At 44.2% G+C, this 24,500-nt stretch overlaps 1 protein-coding gene across 2 annotated transcripts in view; it reads right to left on the bottom strand.

Moving 5' to 3' along the window:
- LOC146854011 (proto-oncogene Mas-like) overlaps positions 1–24,500 on the bottom strand; it is a 55,157-nt gene that overhangs the window by 14,103 nt on the left and 16,554 nt on the right. Inside the window, exon 1 of one of the 2 annotated variants that reach the window (XM_085651874.1) lies at positions 22,234–22,422. The exons of the other annotated variant lie outside the window; for it this stretch is intronic. Within the exon in view, the coding sequence (XP_085508000.1) occupies positions 22,234–22,331 (98 nt within the window). The 5' untranslated portion in view covers positions 22,332–22,422. Of the gene's footprint in view, positions 1–22,233; positions 22,423–24,500 lie in introns of those variants that run through there. 2 annotated transcript variants of the gene reach the window in all.

Raw genomic sequence — 24,500 nt, 5'->3', positions numbered from 1 at the left:
CCGTACCCCAGGACACAGCAGCCGCAGAGTCACAGTTCTCCCAAAGCAGGATATCCCGCCGTCCAACCAATGCAGTGCCGGGATGAGCGTTGATCGCTATGCACCCACGCCCAGTGACTCACCCCAGTTGTCCGTCAATGTATGTCCAACTTTATTGCTTGCTCCGCAGTAGTTCTTAAGCAAAATTGGAACCCCGTTCTTTATGTGTACACTCTCAGCATGGGCTGTATCAATCCAATCCGGTGCTCCAGGTGACCCGCAGCACAGTGGTGATCCCTGTCACAGCAGGAGGGGGAAATCAACTGGCCCCTCATCCCCCCAGGTCCGTCCCGGTGGCTTACAGAGTCTCAAGAGGGCAGAGTCCTCTTAAATCTCCCCCGATGGGCAGCGTGAGAAAAAGTGGCCAAGGGCCCATCGTGGCAGTGTCACGGGTGCAGCCGGGTCATGCAGAGCCGAGCACCCGCCACCTCCGACCGAGACCGCCGCTAACAGTCAACCGATGGTGCTGATAGGCCTCAAGGAGCACCCCAGGAAAGCGGGGAATAGTGCAGCACTGACCGATACCACGAGGTGCCGCTCTCAACAGAGGGGCAGATTTACAAGCCCCTTGTGCCTCTTTTACGCCGCCGTTGCGTCACTTTTGTGACGCATCGGCGGTGCAAAACCAGCGCCATGCATTTGCAAAATAGGGAATTGCAAAAATTGCGATTCCCTATTTTGCAAATGCATTTAAGGAATCATAATTTGCGATTCCTTAAATGAAATGCAGGAAGCCAAAAAAAATTGCGACCTGCATTTAAGGAATCGCAAATTACCACCAACTTCAAGTTGGTAGTAATATGCGAATTCCATGAAAAATGAACTTTTTTGCATTTTTCAAGGTGCCTTGTGGAGTACATACCTGCCCTTAGGGCAAGTATGTGCGCCACATGTGCACACATGCATATTCCAGGGGAGCAACAGGGTGTCCATTTGGCACCCTTGCACCCTTAAAATTGCATGCACAATTCGTTAGTACCTATTGGATACTCGCAAATTGCCCATGCAAGTCCCATTCATTTCATTAGGAATGAATGGTAAGCCTTTCCTTATTTGTGACTCGCAATTTGCGAGTAGCAAATTAGGAATATGTAGGAATCCCAATTATTATTGCGAAACCTACAGTTTGCGATTCCATAATAGCGAATCGGTAAAACTCGCTATTATGGAATCGCAGAACTAATATTGATACATCTGGCCCTAAGGTCCATGCCTGATTGTTCAGTGCTGATGACTGTGTGTCTGCATTCAAATACATGCTGGGATGTTGTTGTTCACCTTACCATTCAGCCTGTTGTTGAACTTCTCTTATTCAATCAGAGTTTCAGCCTGAATGGCTTTATATGGTACTCCCAGATTATTTCTCCTTTCTGTGTCTGTGTTCACCCCTTTCAATCACTTAACATCACCAAATGGAGTACCACAAGGTTCCATACTTGCTGCAACACTCTTAAGGAAAGGAATCCGAGAACTAGGCCAACACCGATGATACTTGGATAGATTTAAAAATCAGTTCCGGACAAGAGGTTATTAACTTAAACAAGCTTTGGTAAAGCCCATCGGTCTGGCTAATTTAAAGGTCAAAGTGATTCTTCATTGATTGGTGATTGTTGGACTTGGCCCTTTTTGGCTAAAGTTCCCTAAACTTTTTGCCTTCCCCCCTAGACCTTTTTTTCTGACTTAGATGCTTTGGGCACTTTGCCACTGCTGATCAGTGTCAACGTGCAAGTGCTCCCTGTATAAAGTAGTATGGATTAGTGATTCCATGATTGGTATATTTGTTTTACTAGTAAAGTCCCTAGTAATGTGCACTATGTGTGCCAGGGCTAGTATTACAGATGCTACTCATGGTTCTGCAGCACTAATTGTGCCACCCCCATAAGTAGCCCTCAAAAGAGAACTAACTCAGGCCTGCCACTGCAGTGCCTGCACGCAGTTTGCTAACTGCCATGTTGTCCAGACAAATGCACCCACTTGCCAGGCCTTACCCTTCTCTTTCCATGCACATCAGACACCCCTATAGTAGGCCCAAGGTACCCCCCCAAGGCAGGGTGCAGCGTCTGTGAAAGGTAGGACATGTACTGAGGTGTGTACCATGTCCTGACAGTGAAATACTCCCCATTTAGTTTTTCAGTGTTGCAAGGACATCTTGCCCATAGGACAGAATGGGGAAGGTTGTGTAATATGTTCCAAGCCTATCTTCCCATAGGCTTCAGATGGAGAGGTGAAGTTAAGTGTGCCTGAACTCACAATTTAATAACACATCTTTTTGTGAAGGTGGTTTTTGAATTGTGTGTTTAGAAACCACACATTTAGAAGTGGCTGGTTTTTTGTTCTGACAATTCTGAGTATCTCTGCCTGGTTGTGGATTGACTGTCTGGATTTGAATGTGATAGGATCTGGGAAGTCTCTTGACCCAGGGGAGGAGTAGGTGAGACAGAAACAGATTGACCTGCATCTGGAGTGTAGGGTGAAGTAGCCCCCTGGATGTGAAGAGGCCTGGGCTGCTGCCATCAAAGAATGGCTCCAACTCCTGCTGAGTGTCTGAGGCTCCAACTCCTGCTGAGTGTCTGAGGAACCAGACCCCCACAATCAAAGGAAGAAGGTGCCACTGGCAGGAAGACACCCAGTACTGGTTTGGACAGGGGTCAGTGCCCCCCTGAACACAAAAACCTCAAAGACATTTAGGGGTATAATTATGAGAGCTGAAACCCCTGGACTTTAGACTGATCAAGACTGAAAAGGACTGAAACTACTTCGCGATCAAGAGGAACCTCTGCCAAGGAAGAACAGCTGAAGAGCATGAAGACAAGCACTGACCCTTGCTGTGTGTTCTGGGGCTGGCCTGTAGTTTGATGATTTAACTAAGGAGAGGCTAAGGGACTTTGCTGTGTGCTGTGTCCTCCTGCTTGAAAGGACATGGCTGTGTGCTGTGTCCCGAAGTAACTTGTCTCTAAGGGCCCGACATGAGCTGGCTCCCTGTTGTGGAAACTCAGGAACATCAAAGTTTCCAAGTGTGTCTCAGCAACGCTGTGTGCGTGTGCTTTTTGCAGCCTGGGACCTTCGTAAGCATTGCTCTGGGACTCTGTGGCCCGAAGCCCAACTGAGTCTCAGCGACACTTTGTGCGTGTGCAGCCTGAGACTGCCGTGGGGTCCGGGGTGCTGGTTGGAAAGCGCCCCTTGACTGCAGTGCCCCAGCAGCGTGAATCCATTCTGTAGTGTAGCTGTTTGTGGCCCGAGCGGTCATTGTAACTGAGGATGCAGATCAAGATCGCCGCCGCCGGCCCGAGCCGCAACATACTAAAGGATTTCGTAAAGCTAAGGAATTCGTGAAGAAATCGTGATCGTTGTTTGCAAGAGGAATCTGCCCAAGATCATCAGCTACGGAGAAGGCAGCACCGTATCTGTCCGGCTACAGCGTCGCCTTGCATCAGAGCTGCGTCGTCATTGTGAGAGCCCAGCAGGACGTCCGACGAGCGGGTAGAGAGAGAGAACGAGGCAGCGCATCCCCCAGGTTAGGCTTGGACTCCGGTCGGGGGCCACAAGCGTGGCCTGGGGAGGCGTGCAGGAGGAGTACAGAAGTGCTCCCATCTCTCTCCAGCTGCATCGCCTTAGACGCTCTGATTCCTTGAGTGACCCGGACCCGCCCGGCAGTACCAGGGCCGTCCTCGGAAGTTCAGGACTGTTGTCTGTGGTTGGGGCCTAGTGGTCCCCGCGCTAATTGCGTCGATTGGCCTGGTATTATTCCTGCATTACGAACTGCCTTTTTACTTGCATTAGGGATTGTATTATTCCTGCATTACGAACTGCCTGATTACGTGCATTGAGTATTGAATTATTCTTGCATTTATTAACTGCCTTATTACTTGCATTAAGGAGTGCGTTATACTTGCATTACGAACGGCCTGATTACGTGCATTGAGGATTGCATTATTCCTGCATTACGAACTGCCTGATTACGTGCATTGAGGATTTAATTATTCTCGCATTACGGACTGCCTTATTACTTGCATTAAGTAATGCGTTATACTTGCATTACAAACTGCCTGATTACGTGCATTAAGGATTGCATTATTCTTGCATTACAAACTGCCTGATTACTTGCATTGAAGATTGCATTATTATTGCATGACAAACTGCCTGGTTACTTGCATTGAGGCTTGCATTATTCTTGCATTACGAACTGCATTAATGTGACAATACGAAGGGGAACAACCTTTACAACACAACTTTTACAACGCACTACACTTACAACGCATTTTTTACAACGCACAATCCATTACAACGCATGACATTACAACGCATGACACTACAACGCATTTTTAAAAACTACCTTTACAACGCATTCCATTACAACGCATACTACCATTACAACGCATACCATTACAACGCATAATATTACACTACACTATCCAACACTTACCCTACTACCCTGGAGTTAGAATAGTAATTTTTACCCCTATACTATCCAACACTTACCCTACTGTTGCACTCCCTGGAGTTAGAATAGTAATTTTTACCCCTATACTATCCAACACTTACCCTACTGTTGCACCCCCTGGAGTTAGAATAGTAATTTTTACCTCTATGCTATCCAACACTTACCCTACTGTTGCACCCCCTGGAGTTAGAATAGTAATTTTTACCCCTATACTATCCAACACTTACCCTACTGTTGCACCCCCTGGAGTTAGAATAGTAATTTATACCCCTATACTATCCAACACTTACCCTATTGTTGCACCCCCTGGAGTAAGAATAGTAATTTTTACCCCTATACTATCCAACACTTACCCTACTGTTGCACCCCCTGGAGTTAGAATAGTAATTTTTACCCCTATACTATCCAACACTTACCCTACTGTTGCACCCCCTGGAGTTAGAATAGTAATTTTAACCCCTATACTATCCAACACATACCCTACTGTTGCACCCCCTGGAGTTAGAATAGTAATTTTAACCCCTATACTATCCAACACTTTCCCTACTGTTGCACCCCCTGGAGTTAGAATAGTAATTTTTACCCCTATACTATCCAACACTTACCCTACTGTTGCACCCCCTTGAGTTAGAAAAGTAATTTTTACCCCTATACTATCTAATACTTACCTTAAATGCAATTTAATGTTATGCGTTGTAATGGTATGCGTTGTAATGGTAGTATGCGTTGTAATGGAATGCGTTGTAAAGGTAGTTTTTAAAAATGCGTTGTAGTGTCATGCGTTGTAATGTCATGCGTTGTAATGGATTGTGCGTTGTAAAAAATGCGTTGCAAGTGCATGCGTTGTAAAAGTGTGCGTTGTAACGACATACATCCGTCCCCCCGTGGGATGTATGTCGCTACAACGCACACTTTTACAACGCATGCACTTACAACGCATTTTTTACAACGCACAATCCATTACAACGCATGACATTACAACGCATGACACTACAGCGCATTTTTAAAAACTACCTTTACAACGCATACCATTACAACGCATAATATTAAATTGCATTTAAGGTAAGTGTTGGATGGTATAGGGGTAAAAATTACTATTCTAACTCCAGGGGGTGCAACAGTAGGGTAAGTGTTGGATAGTATAGGGGTTAAAATTACTATTCTAACTCCAGGGGGTGCAACAGTAGGGTAAGTGTTGGATAGTATAGGGGTTAAAATTACTATTCTAACTCCAGGGGGTGCAACAGTAGGGTAAGTGTTGGATAGTATAGGGGTAAAAATTACTATTCTAACTCCAGGGGGTGCAACAGTAGGGTAAGTGTTGGATAGTATAGGGGTACAAATTACTATTCTTACTCCAGGGGGTGCAACAGTAGGGTAAGTGTTGGATAGTATAGGGGTAAAAATTACTATTCTAACTCCAGGGGGGGCAACAGTAGGGTAAGTGTTGGATAGTATAGGGGTAAAAATTACTATTCTAACTCCAGGGGGTGCAACAGTAGGGTAAGTGTTGGATAGCATAGGGGTAAAAATTACTATTCTAACTCCAGGGGGTGCAACAGTAGGGTAAGTGTTGGATAGTATAGGGGTAAAAATTACTATTCTAACTCCAGGGGGTGCAACAGTAGGGTAAGTGTTGGATAGTATAGGGGTAAAAATTACTATTCTAACTCCAGGGGATGCAACAGTAGGGTAAGTGTTGGATAGCATAGGGGTAAAAATTACTATTCTAACTCCAGGGGGTGCAACAGTAGGGTAAGTGTTGGATAGTATAGGGGTAAAAATTACTATTCTAACTCCAGGGGGTGCAACAGTAGGGTAAGTGTTGGATAGTGTAGTGTAATATTATGCGTTGTAATGGTATGCGTTGTAATGGTAGTATGCGTTGTAATGGAATGCGTTGTAAAGGTAGTTTTTAAAAATGCGTTGTAGTGTCATGCGTTGTAATGTCATGCGTTGTAATGGATTGTGTGTTGTAAAAAATGCGTTGTAAGTGTAGTGCGTTGTAAAAGTTGCGTTGTAAAGGTTGTTCCCCATAACAAACATACTGCAGCGCATCGAATGCAGATGGATAGACAAGGTCAATTCGATTGAAGAGGGCCTTAATTCCGCTGAAGAATGGAGAGGCTATGTAACTACCCTACATTAAGATACTCGCACCCCCTGTGCACCATCTGTCGGATGTCCAACCCATGAACGTTTCCGCTACTTAGGACCCCCCCAGCAGCCATACACCACTACGCTGTGCACACCACCCACGCAACAGCTCAGACTCCATTAACACGCTGTTCATCTGAGGCAAGTACAGTGTCCATTCTGTTTCTTCCGCGGTGACACGTTTGTACATTACACATCTCTACTTATTACGCTATGTATAACACCATTCTCATATTATTGAATATGTTTGCTCCACGAAAGAAATGTCAATATATAGAATGTGAGCATGAATCTTCCTAACGGGGGTATATGACAGATGCAAAGTTCATAGCTGATGCAGATTGTGTACAATGCAGAACATGTTGATATATTACGATGTATCTAAAATCTTGCCACAGGCCATTCTGTCATGAATATAATGATTAACATCCTATGTCCTGGCCAAATAAGACTTAGGAAAGTGCCGTTTATACAATTACTACACACCTCTCAGGTGTTGTCCTGAGACACCTACTTTACTCATTCACTCGATGTTCTACTGTACTGTATTCACAGGTTGGTGTTACGTCACATAATTCAGATCGGCTGTACTTTTTTACGAACACTAATTTTACACCAATCTCGGTTGCATACATTCCACCGTAGACATACCAATTGTTCCCGAATCAGACCTCCTCCGCCACGGAGGTAAGTCTGTTTTCAGTTTTCATGCCATCAGCTCACCGATCACCGGATCGTACGGTGTATCAGCGCTCCACACCGCTACCTGCCGGTCGGCAGGCAGAGGAGGCAGGAATCTCTGTTTATAACTGAGCACACAGCCATCGCTCGGTGTCATTGTACCAGGAGCGCATGCACACGCTCAGTCTGCAGCAGATCCAGGCAGCTGCAGCGCTACACGCGGAGATTTATCTGCTCGTCTTTCCCTAGTAAGTACCTGCGCGCACTGCCTGTTAGTGCCGCTTCACCACCCCTCACCTCCATGAATTATACCTGATACAAACCCCTTATTTTTGCATCTATCCAATCGTGGTACTACTACACAGAGTACCCCTGAACACTTGGCCAATTTAAACCCAGTTCCACAAAGGGAAGTTATTCGCTACAGCTATAGCGAGACATTCGAAGAGCCCTCCAGCCTATTCTTATCCTAAAGAGCCGGCCTTCCACACTGTGAGGTAAACTTCAGTTTTAACCTTCCGGCACCACTATAACTGTATACAGTAAGGGTATGATTAGCAACCATACATTCACACAGCGCTAATCATCCACCATTGTCTTTCCTCCCTCTGAACCCACCGTTGAAGAACCCGGCTGGGTCCTCACGTGAGTTCTTTCCATTCACTTTCCACTGAGGCACTTCACGTTCACTAAGGCTGTGCCCTTTTAACAATCCAGGTAACAACCTTCAACAGTAGTCTTTCGCTATAGTTTCTCGCATCTGTGCCGGTACATGGGCCTTATGCTAACCTTTAATAATTTATTTTAGATGTCCCTACATCGTTAGTCCTGAAGAGACCCCACATTCACAGAATGGTTGAAACGCCATCGACAAGCACATAGAACGGACCATCACCCAGCCTGTATCACTGTATACGTAGACTGTTGAAAAAAGTGTTTTTGAATGGTCGTTCTTTATAACTTATGGAAACCCTTTACAAAATATTACACCTTGTACAGTCACTTTTTGGTTCCAACTTTCACTTGGGGACACTATGCACAAAGGTTTGCGCTTTTGACTTAAAAGAAGTGTATATACTATTCACTGTTTTTTTATAAAATACTGTATTGAGTAAACTGTGTAGAATTTTCATTTTGCCCTCTGACATTACCAGGTCCTTTTCACATTTATTGCGATTGTGCATATTCATTGCTTAAATCATTTTTCCTCACAGGTGAGTAGCATGCTCTAAACCCCCTGATTGATTGATTGATTGATTGATTGAACACACGGCCACATTCCAACCAGTAATGTACCTCATTGGCTGTTCAAGAAAATTACTGTCCTCAGCCAATTAATCAGAGCTCTGTGTTAAAGATGTTCACCATTTTATATTGCTTTATTTTATGTTATGTTAACCTATCTTATCTTATAATCTCTTTGGGGCTGATTCACACAACTAATCTGAGACAAAATCCTAAACTTACTACTTTTGGTATTCACAGAAGGCATTTAGTAGTAGCAAAGTTAGGATTTTGTTTTAAGACAGCTTAAGACAGACTTAAGACAGACTTAAGACAGACTTCAACCTCAGAGAGCAGACCCCAGTAACCACCCATCCCTCCAGCGATGACAGCCAGCCCTCCATCACTGCCTGGACCCTGGTCACCACCGAAGATACCACCACGACTGTGAAAAGCACACTCAGGAGCCCCCACGGACCACTGTCCCCTGCAATCTTCCACAGAGCTGCCACCACCATAGTACCCGAGCTACGATGCACCATCCATGCGTCCTTTGAATCTGGCTATTTCCTCGTGACTGGAAGCAGTCAGGAGTCAAGCCCCTCCTCAAGAAACCCTCTGCAGACCCTACGGACCTGAAGAACTACTGACCCATATCTTTCCTTCCCTTCGCAGTCAAAGTCACCAAGAAGATCAGCAATGCCCTATCTTATCTTATAATATCTTTGGGGCCGATTCACAGAACTAACCTGAGACAAAATCCTAAACTTACTACTTTTGGTATTCACAGAAGGCATTTAGTAGTCAGACAAACTTAAGACAAAATCCTAACTTTACTACTACTAAATGCCTTCTGTGAATACCAAAAGTAGTAAATTTAGGATTTTGTCTCAGATTACTTCTGTGAATCGGGCACTTTATTTGTATAGCACCAGACTCACCCAGTAGGGCATACTGGCGCCGATCCTTTGAATGCACTTCAGGTTCTGTTCACACAATACCGATCAGCACGGTGCGGCCATTTTAGTAGACACAATGGGGCCGAGTCACAGAACTAATCTGAGACAAAATCCTAAACTTTCTACTTTTGGTATTCACAGAAGGCATTTAGTAGTAGTAAAGTAAGGATTTTTACTGCTACTAAATGCCTCTGTGAATACCAAAAGTAGTAAATTTAGGATTTTGGCCCAGATTACTTATGTGAATTGGGCCCATTTTGTTTACTCCTAACTTAAGAAGTGTCAGTCTTCAAAAGTTTCTACCCTAGTGTTTAACCTTGTCATATTATCTACAAGCACCTGATTGTTGCCTTGGAACAACTAAGCTCCATGCCTGATTGTTCAAAGATGATGCCTCTGTGTCTGCACTCGAGTGCATACTGTGTTTTTGCCGTTCACTTTACCATTCATCCTGTTGTTTAGATTGTCTTTTGCAATCAGAGTTTGAGCCCGAATGGCTTGATATGGCACTCCCAGATTATTTCTCATTTCTGTCTCTGTGTTCACCCCTTCTAATTTAACATCACCACATGGAGTACCACAAGGTTCCATACTTACACTCTTAAGGAAAGAAATCAGAGAACTAGACCAAAGTCGATGATACTTAGATAGATTTATAAATCAGTTCTTGACAAGATGTTTTTAACCTAAACAAGCTTTGGCAAAGCCACTCGGTCAGGCTATTTTAAAGGTCAAAGTGCTTCTCCATTGATCGGCGAGTATATGTGTTGGTTGTGTATATATGGAATGGTGTGTATGTGAAACTAAGTAGGTGGGTGAGTAACTATTTTGCGAATTAATTGAAGGATGAATGATTGAGTGACATGTTTATGTAACTGTATGTATGAATGTTTGAGTAATGAGTTAACAAGTGGATAGGAAGGGGACAGTATAGTTGGTGCATGCATAAAAAGGATGCAGGATTAATCTTAGATTCCAACAGTGATCTGTTGATGGAGATAATAGAGGTCAGCCGGCTGGAAAACAATAATAAAATGACTAACACACTGTTCCCTGAAGTGAATATAAGAAAGAAACAGGCATCAAACCAAAAATTACCGCACCTCTCCTGTGTTCCTAAAAAATCATCACTTAAGAGAATCTATCTTTCTGTGTGCACTCTCTAAATGCACCTGCTGCCAAGATGCAACCCTTGGAACAAGGACAATAAATGTATACAGACTAGGGTTGCACCACCATCAGTAACATCATTTCAATAAAGAAACTTCATTCAAATTCTAAAATATGTCCAGTTATTTTCTTATTTTTAAGCCTTTAAGAACATTTTATGTTTGCAGCGGTCAGCCAACACGTTTCATTTATTAAAATGGACTTCTTCTGTGCATATATAATTTCAATATCAAAGAACGTGTAGGAAACACCACTTGTAGTCCGAGTGATGAAGTCTGGTGATCACAATCTGTCTTAAAACAGTGCCACTTCCAAAGCTACTGGGATCAACATGTGGGTAAATAATTTCAAACTGATCAGCTATCTACACCAATAATATCTAGGGATGTCCAATCTTCTTGTGAAATCCAACATTAAAATCCTTTATGCTGTACATCACGTAAATAATCTCAGTAACTTTACAAGTTATACAGCTAGAATTGCCCAGTCTGTCCCATCTTGTTACTGCGATTGGAGCAGTCAGCCACATAGAAACACTCCCCTCACAACCGACGTACAGACTACAAGTGGTGTTTCCCATATGTTCTTTGATACTAAAAATACGTTCTTTGATATTGAAATTATATATGCCCCGAAGAAGTCAATTTTTATGGACGAAACACGTTGGCTGTCTTTGCTGCAAATGTATGATGTTCTTAAAGGTGCACAAATTGTGGAATTTGAATGAGGATTCTTTTTTAACGTGATATTATTAGCCGGGTCTAGTGGCTCAGTGGACTAATGCATCCACTGCAGGGCCTGTGTTTGACCTCATGGTCACAAGTTCAAATCCTGGTGGGTCCACTCAGCCTTTCATCCATCTGAGGTCGATAAAATGAGTGCCATGGAGTTGGGTAACAATACACATCTGTTATTCAGCGCCAAAATACCCTGTTCGGGTTTAACGTGAGCTCTACAAATACACATGCAATGTTATTGATGATGGTGCACATCTAGTCTGTTCAAGAAGAGTTTCCTGAAGTGTTTGAGGATCAGCTAGGCTGTCTTAAAGGATGTACTAACACAAAAGTATTAAAATAAGGAGTCTGTCCATTTGTAAGGTGGGTAAGAGGTTGCCGTTGGCAGTAAAAGATGCCATCTGGGTACAATTGGAAACAATTTAAAAGCTTGGCTTAATTGAAGAGGTGGAGACTGAATACTTGAGCAGTGAGTGTATGTATGAATGAAAGGATGTATGAAAGGGTGAGTGAGTGATTAATCAGGAGCATCACTGTGTCTGACCATATTGTGTATTTCTATCCCAGTTACTCTATGTGTGAAACATGAACCTCACTGAACAGTTAATAGATTGTCCCAACACAATGTCCATCGCTTAACAGTGAATAAAGGTGGGAAAGCACAAAGGGTAGATTTACTAAAAGATAAGGCAACACCAGGGTCATATTCATTAAATAAGGCCTGCTCCTGTTTTTTCCACCTGTGCTGGCTTGCATACAGGCTGCCTATCACACACCTTCGCACCATTGTGCAGAGGTGAATGTGTGCTGTGGGTCACCATAGGTTTGTACTGGAAGCATAAACTTAGAAAACAAAACTCTATGCCGACACAGTTTCTAAAGCATTTCACATATTACATGTGTGTTGTGGAGTGCAGTATACATGCACTCCATGGACTGTCGAGAAATAAATATATTTCACCAAATTTGGGATTGCGTTCTTTTTGACTCAAAGCATGGTCTGACAATTTTTGCAGATTTTCATAAAAAAACATAGGCACTTCCTCTGGAATGCCCAAGTACCATCCATGGAACACTCCATTGATGCAAAATAGTATAAAGCCACACAAAGCACTAAAAAAGGGTACTTATCCAGGTCAAAAATATTTTCTGCACTGGAAAATGAATACCGTTTCAAGATTTTTGCACTGCTTGGTGTGGATTTCTGGAGGCACACATTCATCATATATCTGCACAAATGTACCTAGCTGAGTAGAAGTGTATTATCACACACCCATCAGCACATATAAATACCTATGAATGTATCTGCATCTCTGAGCCAATGATCTAATGCCACAAGTTACAAGTTAACAAATGCCAATAACAAATTGCACAGAAGAGGAAATTCGATTTAAGCATTATAAAAATGTATGTGCTAAGCTTTTATAGTGCTACTTTTTGCTGGAAAAATGTATGGTCAAAGCATATAATCCTCAAATAACTTCAACCATTTCTTTAAGATGACAAGTATGTCAGAACTGTTTGCAAACCTGACTACAACGTGTACGAATATGCAACCTTGCAGCATCAATTTTTTCGAAATATTTGATTGCTTCACAATTGTTACAGGTCATGTACCGAAGGAGGTTGGATAGTCAAAGAAATCCTATGGACTGAACAACTTCAGTGATATATAGTTTTTTTAAACAAAATAATACAACTGTGCAACTGTACTGACAGGAAATATCCACAGAAATTATTGTGAAAACCTTGAAATCGTGAGGCACTTGCCAACAACTCAAAATACCAAATTAATTGTTAGTTTATTTACAGGCATAGAATTTTTGAAAATGATACCCAGCCATTCCTCCGCGCTTGTAATAAAACAGAATTGACTATTCAGTGGTCCAAGGATCCTTTCTGTTCTTTTGGACATGTTTCAAAACTGGAGACAGTACATGGACTTCTTCTGATCTGATTGTAATGCTATGAGAAGCAAAGGGCCCTATTTGTCAAGGGTTTGCTTAGTGTTTGCACCATGCAACTTTGGTGCATGCACAACGCAAACCCTAAAGTGCGATTTATCAAGCCATACAAAGCCACATTGTGTGGCCCTGCGTAGCTTGATAAATCAGGAGTAACACAACGTAGCACAAATCGACGCTTTGCATTACATTGCTTTGCCCTGGGAGGGCATTCCGCAGACCTTGTGTGAGTATTTTCGTTCATCTCTCATAGATTTTGATACATTCTCAGATTTATCATTGGTGGTAGAACGAGGAAGGCACCAAGAAGATACGCCTTCTCAGGGGAGGGATAACAAGGAGAAATATCTGTATTTCCTTTCGTTACTTCCTCTTGAAATGTGAGCTGCATTCTGCAGCACACATAAAAAGGAATATGCCTCTAAGGATTGTTTTCGTGCAGGAAGGTGCTCCTTTCTGCGCAAAAACAACCCTGCATTCAACACAAGTTCCCTTGCACCAGGGAGCAATGGTGCCTGGATTGGCCTCTAGGTAGGTCGTTGTGCTCCAGTGCTGGGGAAAGGACAGGAATGCACCGTATTGTAATACATTTCGCACATTCCTGCACTTTCCGTGTAAGGCAGCACTGCGCAGCTAGGGGACTTGCTATGCTGTGTTACGTTTACATAAATAGGCCCCACTTATTCTGACAGCAACGTAAGTTTGCGCTGCTACAAGTCGTAGTGGGCGACTCACTATTATTTACATGGGCTTTCATTGCTCATTGTTGAAGAGAGTGATGTTGTCGTAATGGAAGCCAATATAGCTAAAAAAAAGCGGAGCAGTTTTTAACTTGTAAAGGCACAGGGGCCAATTGGCGAAGGGTCTCGCACTCATGGGGGAGGCCCTCAGTCATGGCGGCGGGGGCGCACTCGTGGCAGGGGCCTTGCAATGGGTAACTGCAGTACGGAGGTCCCTCCATGACTGCGGACCCTCCGGCATGAGTGCGGAGGCCCTTTGTGAATCGGGCCCACGCTGTTTAAGTCTTTTGCAAGGTATGGAGGATTTCATGGAGTTGAGCTTGCTGCAGGTGATATTTGTTTTACTATCAGGGAAATCAATAGTAAAAATCCCAAAACAGGTTCATAAACAGACAGAAAACATCTCACTGACTGACCTGTCTGACCAGCCCGTCGGGCACTGCTTGTTAGTCCTAAAGGCCAGTCCAACCCAGAGTAAAGGCCATCATTCAGAGTCCAAAACCATGAAGGACTCGCGCTTCTTGACTTCAATGGAATCACCTAGCTAAAGGCAGCAACACTTGTGGAACTTCAAAGCACAGTTTGGAAAAGAAATATGCAACACAGTATGCGTAAAACACAAGTATATTTAAAAAGACCATTGGTGCATGGCTAATACATTTATTGAAGGGCATCTAATAATATTTAAGTAAAAAATTAATTTACAGCACATAATAGGATCTTATAAGAGAGAAGCACACACTCTACTATTGCGTCACAGCCATACCCTTGAGTTGATAAGACAGAGAGCAAGATAAGACCAGGCAAACCCTGGCTGCCCATGGCTGTTTTCCAACAGCCATTTTTGCCTGAACGGCCTCGCAGCAGTGTGGGAGGGAACGCAAATAAATGTTAAAACACTGTTTATAATTGCTCAAATAAAAAAGGAAATAAAGTAAGAAAACGCACTGTCCCACAACCTCTGGCATTTAAAGGAGCTTCTTTTATTGTGGATGTGCACATGTGCCAGAGGGCAATGCCACCACTCACAGTGAGGAGAGTCAGTGACCCACTGTCCCTGCTGGATGCTGTGGTGGATGGAAGCAAAATGTGAGTGACAATTTAACAGACCAATAGCTGAAGACCGCTGCCCTAAAGCTCCTCTGTGTATGTATATCCACGTCTGTGTTATTTAAAATGTATATATTTTCTAAAACAGGAGGTCCTGGCAATATTTAGTTCTCTAGTACGCCCCTGAACATCGAAGCTAGAATATCAAAGTATACAAGTAGCGAGGACAAAATATTGAATCCAAATACAAAAAGGTATGTTTAGATTTTCTATACGTAACTCCACATATATGTTCCGTAACGATATACATATCTTCAATGTACGTAAATGTGGAGTTCGCAATAGTAAATCTATTCTTCCTCTACAAGCTTTAGTCTTTGAAATTTTGTAAACGATATTCTTATAGCTCAATGTTCTTAGCCCTGATATTCAGTTGTACAATATAATTCTCTCTAGACTAAACTGTGGAGCTGTTCTACACACTGGTCTTCCACAATACAGGCTCACTCCTCCAAAAGTAGCCCCCATTCTCAGCTACGGGATTCACTGCAAATTGCCAAAAAGACAGATCAACTCGTGGCAGTACTAACATTTCTGGACTGTTTCCTATGAAGAAGGAGTGCACACTCCAAACAACAGTATCATTTACCAAGTGCAGCATTTTAAAACCTAGTCCATCCCCGAACAGAACCTAGAAATCCTAGAAGAAGCCAGAGATTTGAGCTGCAACAAAGGGCTGGTGCTACAAATCCCAACATTTTCCAAACAAAAAACTTTCAACCAGACCTTCTTTGGGCAGCACACAAAACTTGGATCAACATCTTATAGAACTTACGACTACACATTACACAATTTGTGCAGGATTGGAAAACAATCCGTAGTTATCTATCACACAAGGAATAACTGCTTTTGTCTAACTTTTATTATGCACACCCGTATGCTCAAGAGGCCTGTATCTTAAATCTGGTAAGGTCAACCAGGAGCAGCACCATGACCACCCTGGAACTGATGTACCTAAGTCTGGTTAAACTCTTACGATGAAAGAGAAGATACATCCATGACCATCTGCTTAAAAAAATTGTAGAAAGACCAGTTTCACAACGTACATAAACACTGGAAATTGTACCGACTCATATTTCACTTATAAAATGTATTTTTTGACTTATCTACCTATTGTAAATCACTATAATATTGACTGACTTGGCCGGCCCTGTACAAAACCTCTAAATAAATAAATAAAGTGCCTCCTTGACGTGGTCATCTGTTAACCTTAGGTGCAGGACAATTGTTCACTCAGTGACATAATAGAGTGGGTGTCCCTGCAACCAATCTCTGCCAAGAGTGCATCGTCAGACGTCTTATGTGCCCCCCAGGTCCAAATCAATATTTATCTCAGTTCACGGCCACAACAGGACATGTTCTCAGTCACAATAATTGGAAAGCAACCCAGAATAACCCAGGTGTACCCATGTTTCACTAGGACATTAGTTAACTTAAAGCAAAACAACCTCCTTTGTCTCCTAGAGTGTATAGCACGAGCCCTCCTTAGTAACAGCTGTATATGCACACCCACAAACACCAACAAAGACTGAGAGACACAACACCCGGTCCCAGGCACTCACTCAGACCTTAAAACACATACTTGTAGAAAGATACACAAACATGGAAAGGTCATGCGGACACTCAGGGTCCGAGACACTGTGTAATCACTGAAATAGCCTATGAATTGGCACAGTGATATGCCAATTATAGATACCAGGAAACAGGCACACATGACCACTACACACAAACCGATATCACACTGAAATATCACTTACATTCATATGTACAAGAGGGGTGAGTTTAAGATTTTCCAACAAACAGGCTGGCATATAATGTTTAAATACATTATACAACAAGCAGGATGCATGACAGGGGCCTACAGGGCAGTAGAAGGGGAGAGGAATGCAGATTGGTAGGAGTACTAAGGGGCTCTTTACGATGGCAGGCAGACTTAAGTCCATCCACCATCGTTTCAGATTTGGTACCAGCCACCTATGAGTCGGCCTCCCCACAATCCGAATTACGATGCCACAGCCTCCACAGCGGTCGCATCACCTATACTTTGCATTGTGCTGGGGATGCGGTTAGCAGCGCCACCGCAATGCAAAAAAAAAAAAAAGGCACCTGCATATTCCTGCACTATGTGGCAGGCATCATGCGGTGCCTGCCACATGATGCAGGGATATGTAGGGGGGCACCATAGGTGCCCTCCAATGCCAATGCCCCAGGCCCAGGGATGAAGGGGGGCCCGCTACGGGCCCCCAAATCTGTTTCCGCCTCCCTTTTCGTGGTGGGTTGACTGCTGCGAAATGACTGGCAGAACGGGATATCATAATCCCAACGAAGGTGCATGGCAGGCACCACCACAATGCTGGCCAATGTTGCTGCTCCGACAGGTGTTGGAAAAGGACCACCTGTCAGAACCGCGGCGGTCACTCTTTCTGACCGCCACGCTTCCCCCCTGCCTTCATAATATGGCCGGGGGAAATTTGCGTTGCGATGGCGGTGTGCCTGCCACCGACAGGCTGTCGGTGGCAGGCCTTCCGCCATCGTAATCAGGCCCCTAGAGAGGCAACACAATATTATGTAAAATAACCAATATTTCTGAGGATTTTCAAAGCAGAGAGGGAGAAAGTGTGTGTGCGTTTTTGTCTGTGTGTATGTGAACATTCCTGGTAAAATCCAACCTACTCCTCCCTTACCTGACTGAAAGCTCCTGTACCCATTTAGCAGAAAATACATGTATTGGGGGGCTGCAACACCTCAAACACCCCCTTGAAGCTACCTCTCTGGATGTATATGAAAAGATAATACTGTGTTAGAAATGGGATCTCAGGTTGGCTAGGGCAAGCGCCTAAGCCAGGCAGAAACCACCACTCTAGTCTGGGCAAGTAAGTTACACACCAAAGATAACCCCTGCTCACCCCCTCTGTAGCTTGGCACGAGCAGTCAGGCTTATCCCAGAGGCAATGTGTAAAGCGTTTGTGCAACACATACACAGCAGCAACACACAAAGCGCACCATAAAAGAAACTCCACCCATGGTTATATCAAAAATAACCTTTGTATTACTCATAAAATACATTAGAGCACAATCACATATATACACTGTGCCACCTGGCACTAGGTATTACTTTAAAGGGGATTTTATACATTACAGGGCCAATCGGACCACTGTCATCACCATCATAACACACAAGTAGTGAAACTAAAGAAACAACCAGTAACTATTGGTAACCTCACAGGTAGCATAAACATATTATGCATAAATAATGAGCATGAACATCATAACAGGACTCAGCATAGCGTATTATGCAGAACCTCAGCAGTGCACCCTAGTACCCACTAGTAGTGTGCACATATTACCAAACAGCATAGAAACATTACGCATAAATGCTGGGTGCCTCAGCACCAACCCTGATCAGCAGCATACCGTAGTATAACCCTTATAGGGTGGATACAATACCAAGTGAGCCCCACAATCAGCGGGGCCCTATCCTGGGCTCGCCCCACAATGCCCTTGTCCCAAAGTGAGGGCTCTCCCCCCGGCTGGTCCCTTCTGCAGACACGGGGCTTCCAACTAGCCCCCTGCAGATCTGCTGGCCAGCTGAATATGGGGGAGATCTCTCTGGATCTCGTGCCATCAATGTCGTGGTAATACCCTCAGTACTCACTCCCAAAAGGGCAGTGCAAGGCCCCTCAGGGCGGGAAGACCTCGCTTGGGGCCCCTCTATCTCCTCGAAAGCAAAGCGATGGCCAAAAAGCGGCTGCCGGCTACTCTGCGGTGTGGCTGCCACTGGGTACACAAGGGGAGACATGGATTCCCCTCCAGTCAACCCCTCCAGACTCACCCTCACTCCGGGGAGCCTGGGAAGTTTTTCCAGTGTCATTCGGCCTCTCCTGAGTTCCCTCACTCCCAGCGTCCTCAGTGGAGCCCTCACTCGCCGGCAACATATGGGGCTCTCCGCTTCCTGGGATAGAGCCCAACCACAATCAGGTTTTGCCTGCCTGGCTGCCTCTTATCTGGAGCACACATGGAGCGAAGCCTCCGTCGACCCTGGCTCCTTTCAGTTCTCAACCAGGCGTCGTTCTGACTTCCGGTGTTTCAGGCAGCTTCCTTCGCGTTCCTCAGTCGAGCCTGCTTTCCTCTGGCACAAGAATGCGGGGTAGGCTCCCACCCAAATGTTATATCTGCGGCGTCTCCCACAGCCCACTCAGCTGGTGAGCCTGCTCATCAGGCTCCAGTGCCAATTTCCGCCCCCAACCCATTTCTGCTCAACAGAGGAGATCCAGCAAAATGCTCTTCCCTCCAGGGTCAGGAAATCGGGTAAAATGTGCAGCGCTCAGCCTGTCTCCCAATTCCAGATAACAGCCAGGAGCAGGCAGCGCTTTTCCAGGGAAGGGGCAAGGCAGAGATGGCACAGGCAGGCCAGCACACTGAATCTCTTTGGCAGGACAGCAGATCCTTCACCTGCCAGGCAGGGCAGCAGGCCCAGTGGTGACACACTTTCATGGAGTCACAGCCCCAGTACTTATACTATGTCAGTCTTTGTCCTCCCCATGGCACAGGGCTCTGTGCCTAGCCCAAACCAGTTCTGGGGGGCACCTAATATTTTATTTACAGTGCACAAAACACCTGCTTTGTCAGTGTAGGCTCTGACCCCAGACAGACCAGAGGGGGGCGGAGCCAGCATTATGTAGTTCAGGCACAGTCCTATTCAGGCCCAGGTGCTACTCCTTCCACTACTGCAATTGCCGATCATGCCCATTCAGCCTAGCGCTGACTCACCCAGTCCCCTTTGAGCCACTGCACCTCCCCACTCTCTGTCACTCCAGAGCCAGACATGCAATAGACAACAGGCAGGCACAAAGACACATAGCACAAAGAAATGACAACTTCTAAAAGTGACATTTCTAAAATAGTGATAATAAATCTGCTCAAAGCACCAAGCAGCATTTATTACCACTATTCCAAACATACCAAACTTGATCATGCTAATCCTCTCAAATCAGGAATTACCACCGAAACACATATCAGAGAATCCCCAATGTATTCCTATGAGAGGGCAGCGTGACAGTAGTGAGAAACCAAAATGGTTGTTTGTCACTACCAGGACATGCCACATACTTAAGGCACCTGTTCTACCTTTTATTGAACAACAGGAAACAAGCTGTGCTTCTAGATGAGCATACATCCTCTCACTTTGTTATGCCATGTGGGGTGCCTCAGGGATCGGCACTCTCACCCACCCTATTTAATATATACGTTTCCCCATTGGCTAAACTCATTCGCTCCTTTGGGTTCAAGTCCATTTGTTACGCAGATGACACACAAATTATCGTCTCTTTAGCCACAAATCCAGAGACTGTGGCAGAGCGTTTCAAGCTCTGCATGAGTCAGATTATTTGCTGGATGCAGAATAATTGTTTAAAATTGAATACCGGGAAGACGGAAGTAGTTATGTTCGGAGGAGACACGTCACTCTGGGACTCAAATTGGTGGCCCGCGACAGCAGGGCCATGCCCCCAGCCCGTAAAGGAGGTAAAAAATGGTGGAATCCTAATTGATGACCATCTTTCACAATCAGATCAGGTAAATAGCATTACCTCTTCCTGTTTTTATACACTTAAAATTCTTAAGAAAATTCTTCCTTTTATTCCTATGTCCTTGAGGAAAATGGTTGTTACGGCATTGATTCTGTCAAAAACTGATTATTGTAATTCACTCTATATTGGAGCAAAAAAAAGTGTGATTAAAGAACTCCAGACCCTGCAGAATGCAGCGGCCCGGCTACTTTTGGATCTACCTAAATTTAGTTCCATTAGCCAAATTACTCGAGAACAACTACACTGGTTACCCATATCCGCTAGGATCCAATTTAAATCAATGTGTGTGCTACATAAGAGTCTGCACGGGATGGGACCTATGCAGATGGGTCAATACTGTAAGCAATACACTCCACTGAGAAGTCTACGTTCTGCGTCAGCTTACCTGCTTGTGGTTCCAAGAGTAATGACGATGAAATGGGGTGGCAGAAGTTTCCGATACCTGGCCCCTAAGTTTTGGAACACTATGCCTTTGCATCTTAGAATGCAGTTTAGAAAGGGACTCAAGACTTGCCTATTTACATGTATCTCCTCGATGTCTTAATTTTTCTCTCCGTTTTAATTTAATGGCAGCAAGCGCTAAGATGCCACGGCAAATATGCGCTCTACAAAAACCATTTTCATTTCATTTCATTCATTCATTTCATTTTATCTACATTGCACCCTGCCTATGGGGCTAGCTAGGGCCTACCTTAGTGGTGACTGATATGTAGTTAAAGGGAAGACACAGACGTGGCAACCACTTTACGATCAACGTCACAGCGGCAGTAAACTGCATGTGCAGGCCTGCAATGGCAGAGGCCTGAGACAGGTTTGAAAGGCTACTTTGGTGGGTGGCGCAAGCAGCACTGCAAGCCTACCAGTAGCACTTAATCTACTGGCCCTGGGTACCTGAGATATCACTTTACAAGGGACTGATAGGTAAATTAAATACGCCAAATAGGTGTAGACCAATCTTACCACGCTTTACCACAGAGAGCACCTGCACTTTACACTGGATAGCAGTGATAAAGTCCCAGAGTCCAAAAACCACCAACGCCAGGTCAGACAAAAAAGGAGTAAGGCTAAAAGTTCAGGGATAACCCTGCAAAATGGACCAAGTCCAACACTGACCTAGAGAGAGAAATGCAAAACCACACTGACACAAACTGACGCTGACAAGACTGACTAAACAGGCATGTGCACCTTAACTCAAATCCTTCCTTGCCCATTGGAAACGTGACGTCTCTATTTCTGTCTTCTATACACACTCACATGGTGCGCGTAAACACACACTCAGTAATACACAGGTACACAGAAACACACCTGCAGAGAAACACACAGAGACAAAAAAAACACAATGCTCTCAGAATAGACTCATATTGCCAGCCAAAATAACAGATAATAGACAATAGCATTGCTGCCACCCAAAATCATGCAGTACCTTTCTCGCTTGTACTCTGACCAGTACCCTGGCTTCCTCTCAATGTAGTTTCTTTGCCCTCCTTCTTCCACTGCTTCTCCAGGCTGAGTTGTGGCCATCACTACATCTGGACCCACAGGGAGGATGGAAGACAATGATGCGAGAGCAGCTCCCGACTGAGCCACACGGAAGTTACTTCTGAGCCCTGGATCTTCACAGGCTGTTTCTGAAGAAGCTGATGTAATGTTTAAATATCTAGATTTATCCTCTGACATCAGCGACCAGGCAATAGGAGGAAAAGCACAGAGGTAATTGTCACCTACTATGTCTTGGATTGAAACCCCACGCCCGACACACTTCTCTATTATTCAATGCAGTTATTAGCTTCGGTGATTCCCTGCTTTCATTGCCCAATCTCTACTGACATTTTTCTTGGTTGTCTCATAGGGGTGTCGGCTGTGGTTAAACCAGCCATACCTGCCCATTGTGTCTGTCATACTGAAAGTTTGGCTACAGTACTGAGCAGAAAGCCCAAAGGAAAATGCTGTAAATGTCTGAATATATTTTCAAACGAATTAATCACTCCAGGAAGTATAAAGGCAGCTATCCAACTCTTATAAGTTTTGGTAGATTTCGTTTTTTCCATAATACCAGTAGGACTTCTGGTGCCTGAATGCAAAGAAAAAAACAGAACTGAATAAGGTACTCACACTGGCCTGGGACATATTGCAATCCATCTCTGTGTAAAAATATGAATGTTTGAGAAGAAGGCAAAATGCAAAATTTGCACTTAGGCCCAGATTTATCAAGGGATTGCATTGCCTTTGAGTGATATAGGGTATTGCTCGGGCCATGCAAACCCTAAGTCAGATTTACCAAGCACCGGAGTAACACAAGGCAGCACACGTTGCTTCGTTGCGTTACTTTGCCCTGGGAAGGCATTCCATGGGTGAGGTGTGGGCCTTCCCACGCATCCACCTATGGATTTTGGCACATTCTCAGATTTACCAAGACAGGTAAGCCTGGGAATGCATCACAAAGCTACGCCTTGCCTTCCCAGGGGAGGCACAAAAAGGAGAAATATTTATATTTCTCCTTGTTTCCTCTTTTCATTACATTCTACAGCACACTACAAAAGAAGAAAAAGCCTCTGAGGATCGTTGTTGTGCAGGAAAGTGCCCCTTCCTGCACAAAAATAATCTTGCTTGCAACGCAGGTACCCTTGTACTACAGAGCAATGATGCCTGCGTTGATGCAAGACAGCACATTGTGCCCCAGCGCAAGAAGATCACAGAAAGGCGCTATATAATGTTAAATATGGTGCATCCAGGTCCTCTACCTTACACACAGCGTAGAAGGTGTTTTGCTGTGTTGTGTTGGATGAAAGTATGGTAAATCCGGCTCTTAATTATATTTACTTCAACCAAGCTAAGGAGCACATGCATACTACAAAAAGCTGCTGGACAGGACAGAACTAGGGTGGAGAATGTAAAGGAATGATTCAATGAGTTAGCATTTCATACGGTGTGAAATGCATCGGTTGCCACCTACACTGGAGGCACCAAATGGTCATAAGGATGTGCAGTAGAGAGCCACAGTCCGTACAATCTGAGGACTCTCTTCTCTCATTGTTGGAGAGCTCCCAGTGTTAGCCCTTGGGTTACACAGATGTACTGTGTGACAGGCACTTGCAAGACATCTTGAGTAGGAGTGAACTACCACTGGGCAGATCCTCACCCTTGCCTGCACATCAGCTTCAAAGGTTCAGTCAATACATTTGTTCAGTGGTAGATCTGTATGCCTGACAGGATTAGAATGTTGATCCCCAACTCTACCAGATGCATTGTAGGACCCTTCAAGGGTGAAGCGACTCGCAGATTTCCAGGGCCATTATGCTGAAGAAAACCAAACGCGAACCTCTGTCTTGTGTTACAATCACTGTGCCCTTGTAGAGGAAGCCATTCATAACTCACAGGGGTACTCAAGCATGTATCAATACTATGCATATTCTACAACCACCACGATATAACTTTTATTTATTAGTGTATTACTAAGAATGAATTAGGTCCCAACGAGTGTTCAGGCACATCCACAAAGCATGTTAGCACAACAGAGTAATAAAACATACACTAAAATGTAATAAAATAAAATACACAAATGGGAGTTTTGAAATTGACAGATATGACAGATGTTTTTGAAGGCACATAGACTATGGTCCAAATAGCCACAGAGCAGATTCGAAAGACTGAAGCAATCTGGCAGATCTTGTGGATTAGAGGGGTTGGTAG

This window comes from Triturus cristatus, chromosome 4_1, assembly GCF_964204655.1.
Source record: "Triturus cristatus chromosome 4_1, aTriCri1.1, whole genome shotgun sequence".
In the NCBI taxonomy this organism is placed as follows: Eukaryota; Metazoa; Chordata; class Amphibia; order Caudata; family Salamandridae; genus Triturus; species Triturus cristatus.
This window is presented reverse-complemented; position numbering and strand designations above follow the sequence as displayed.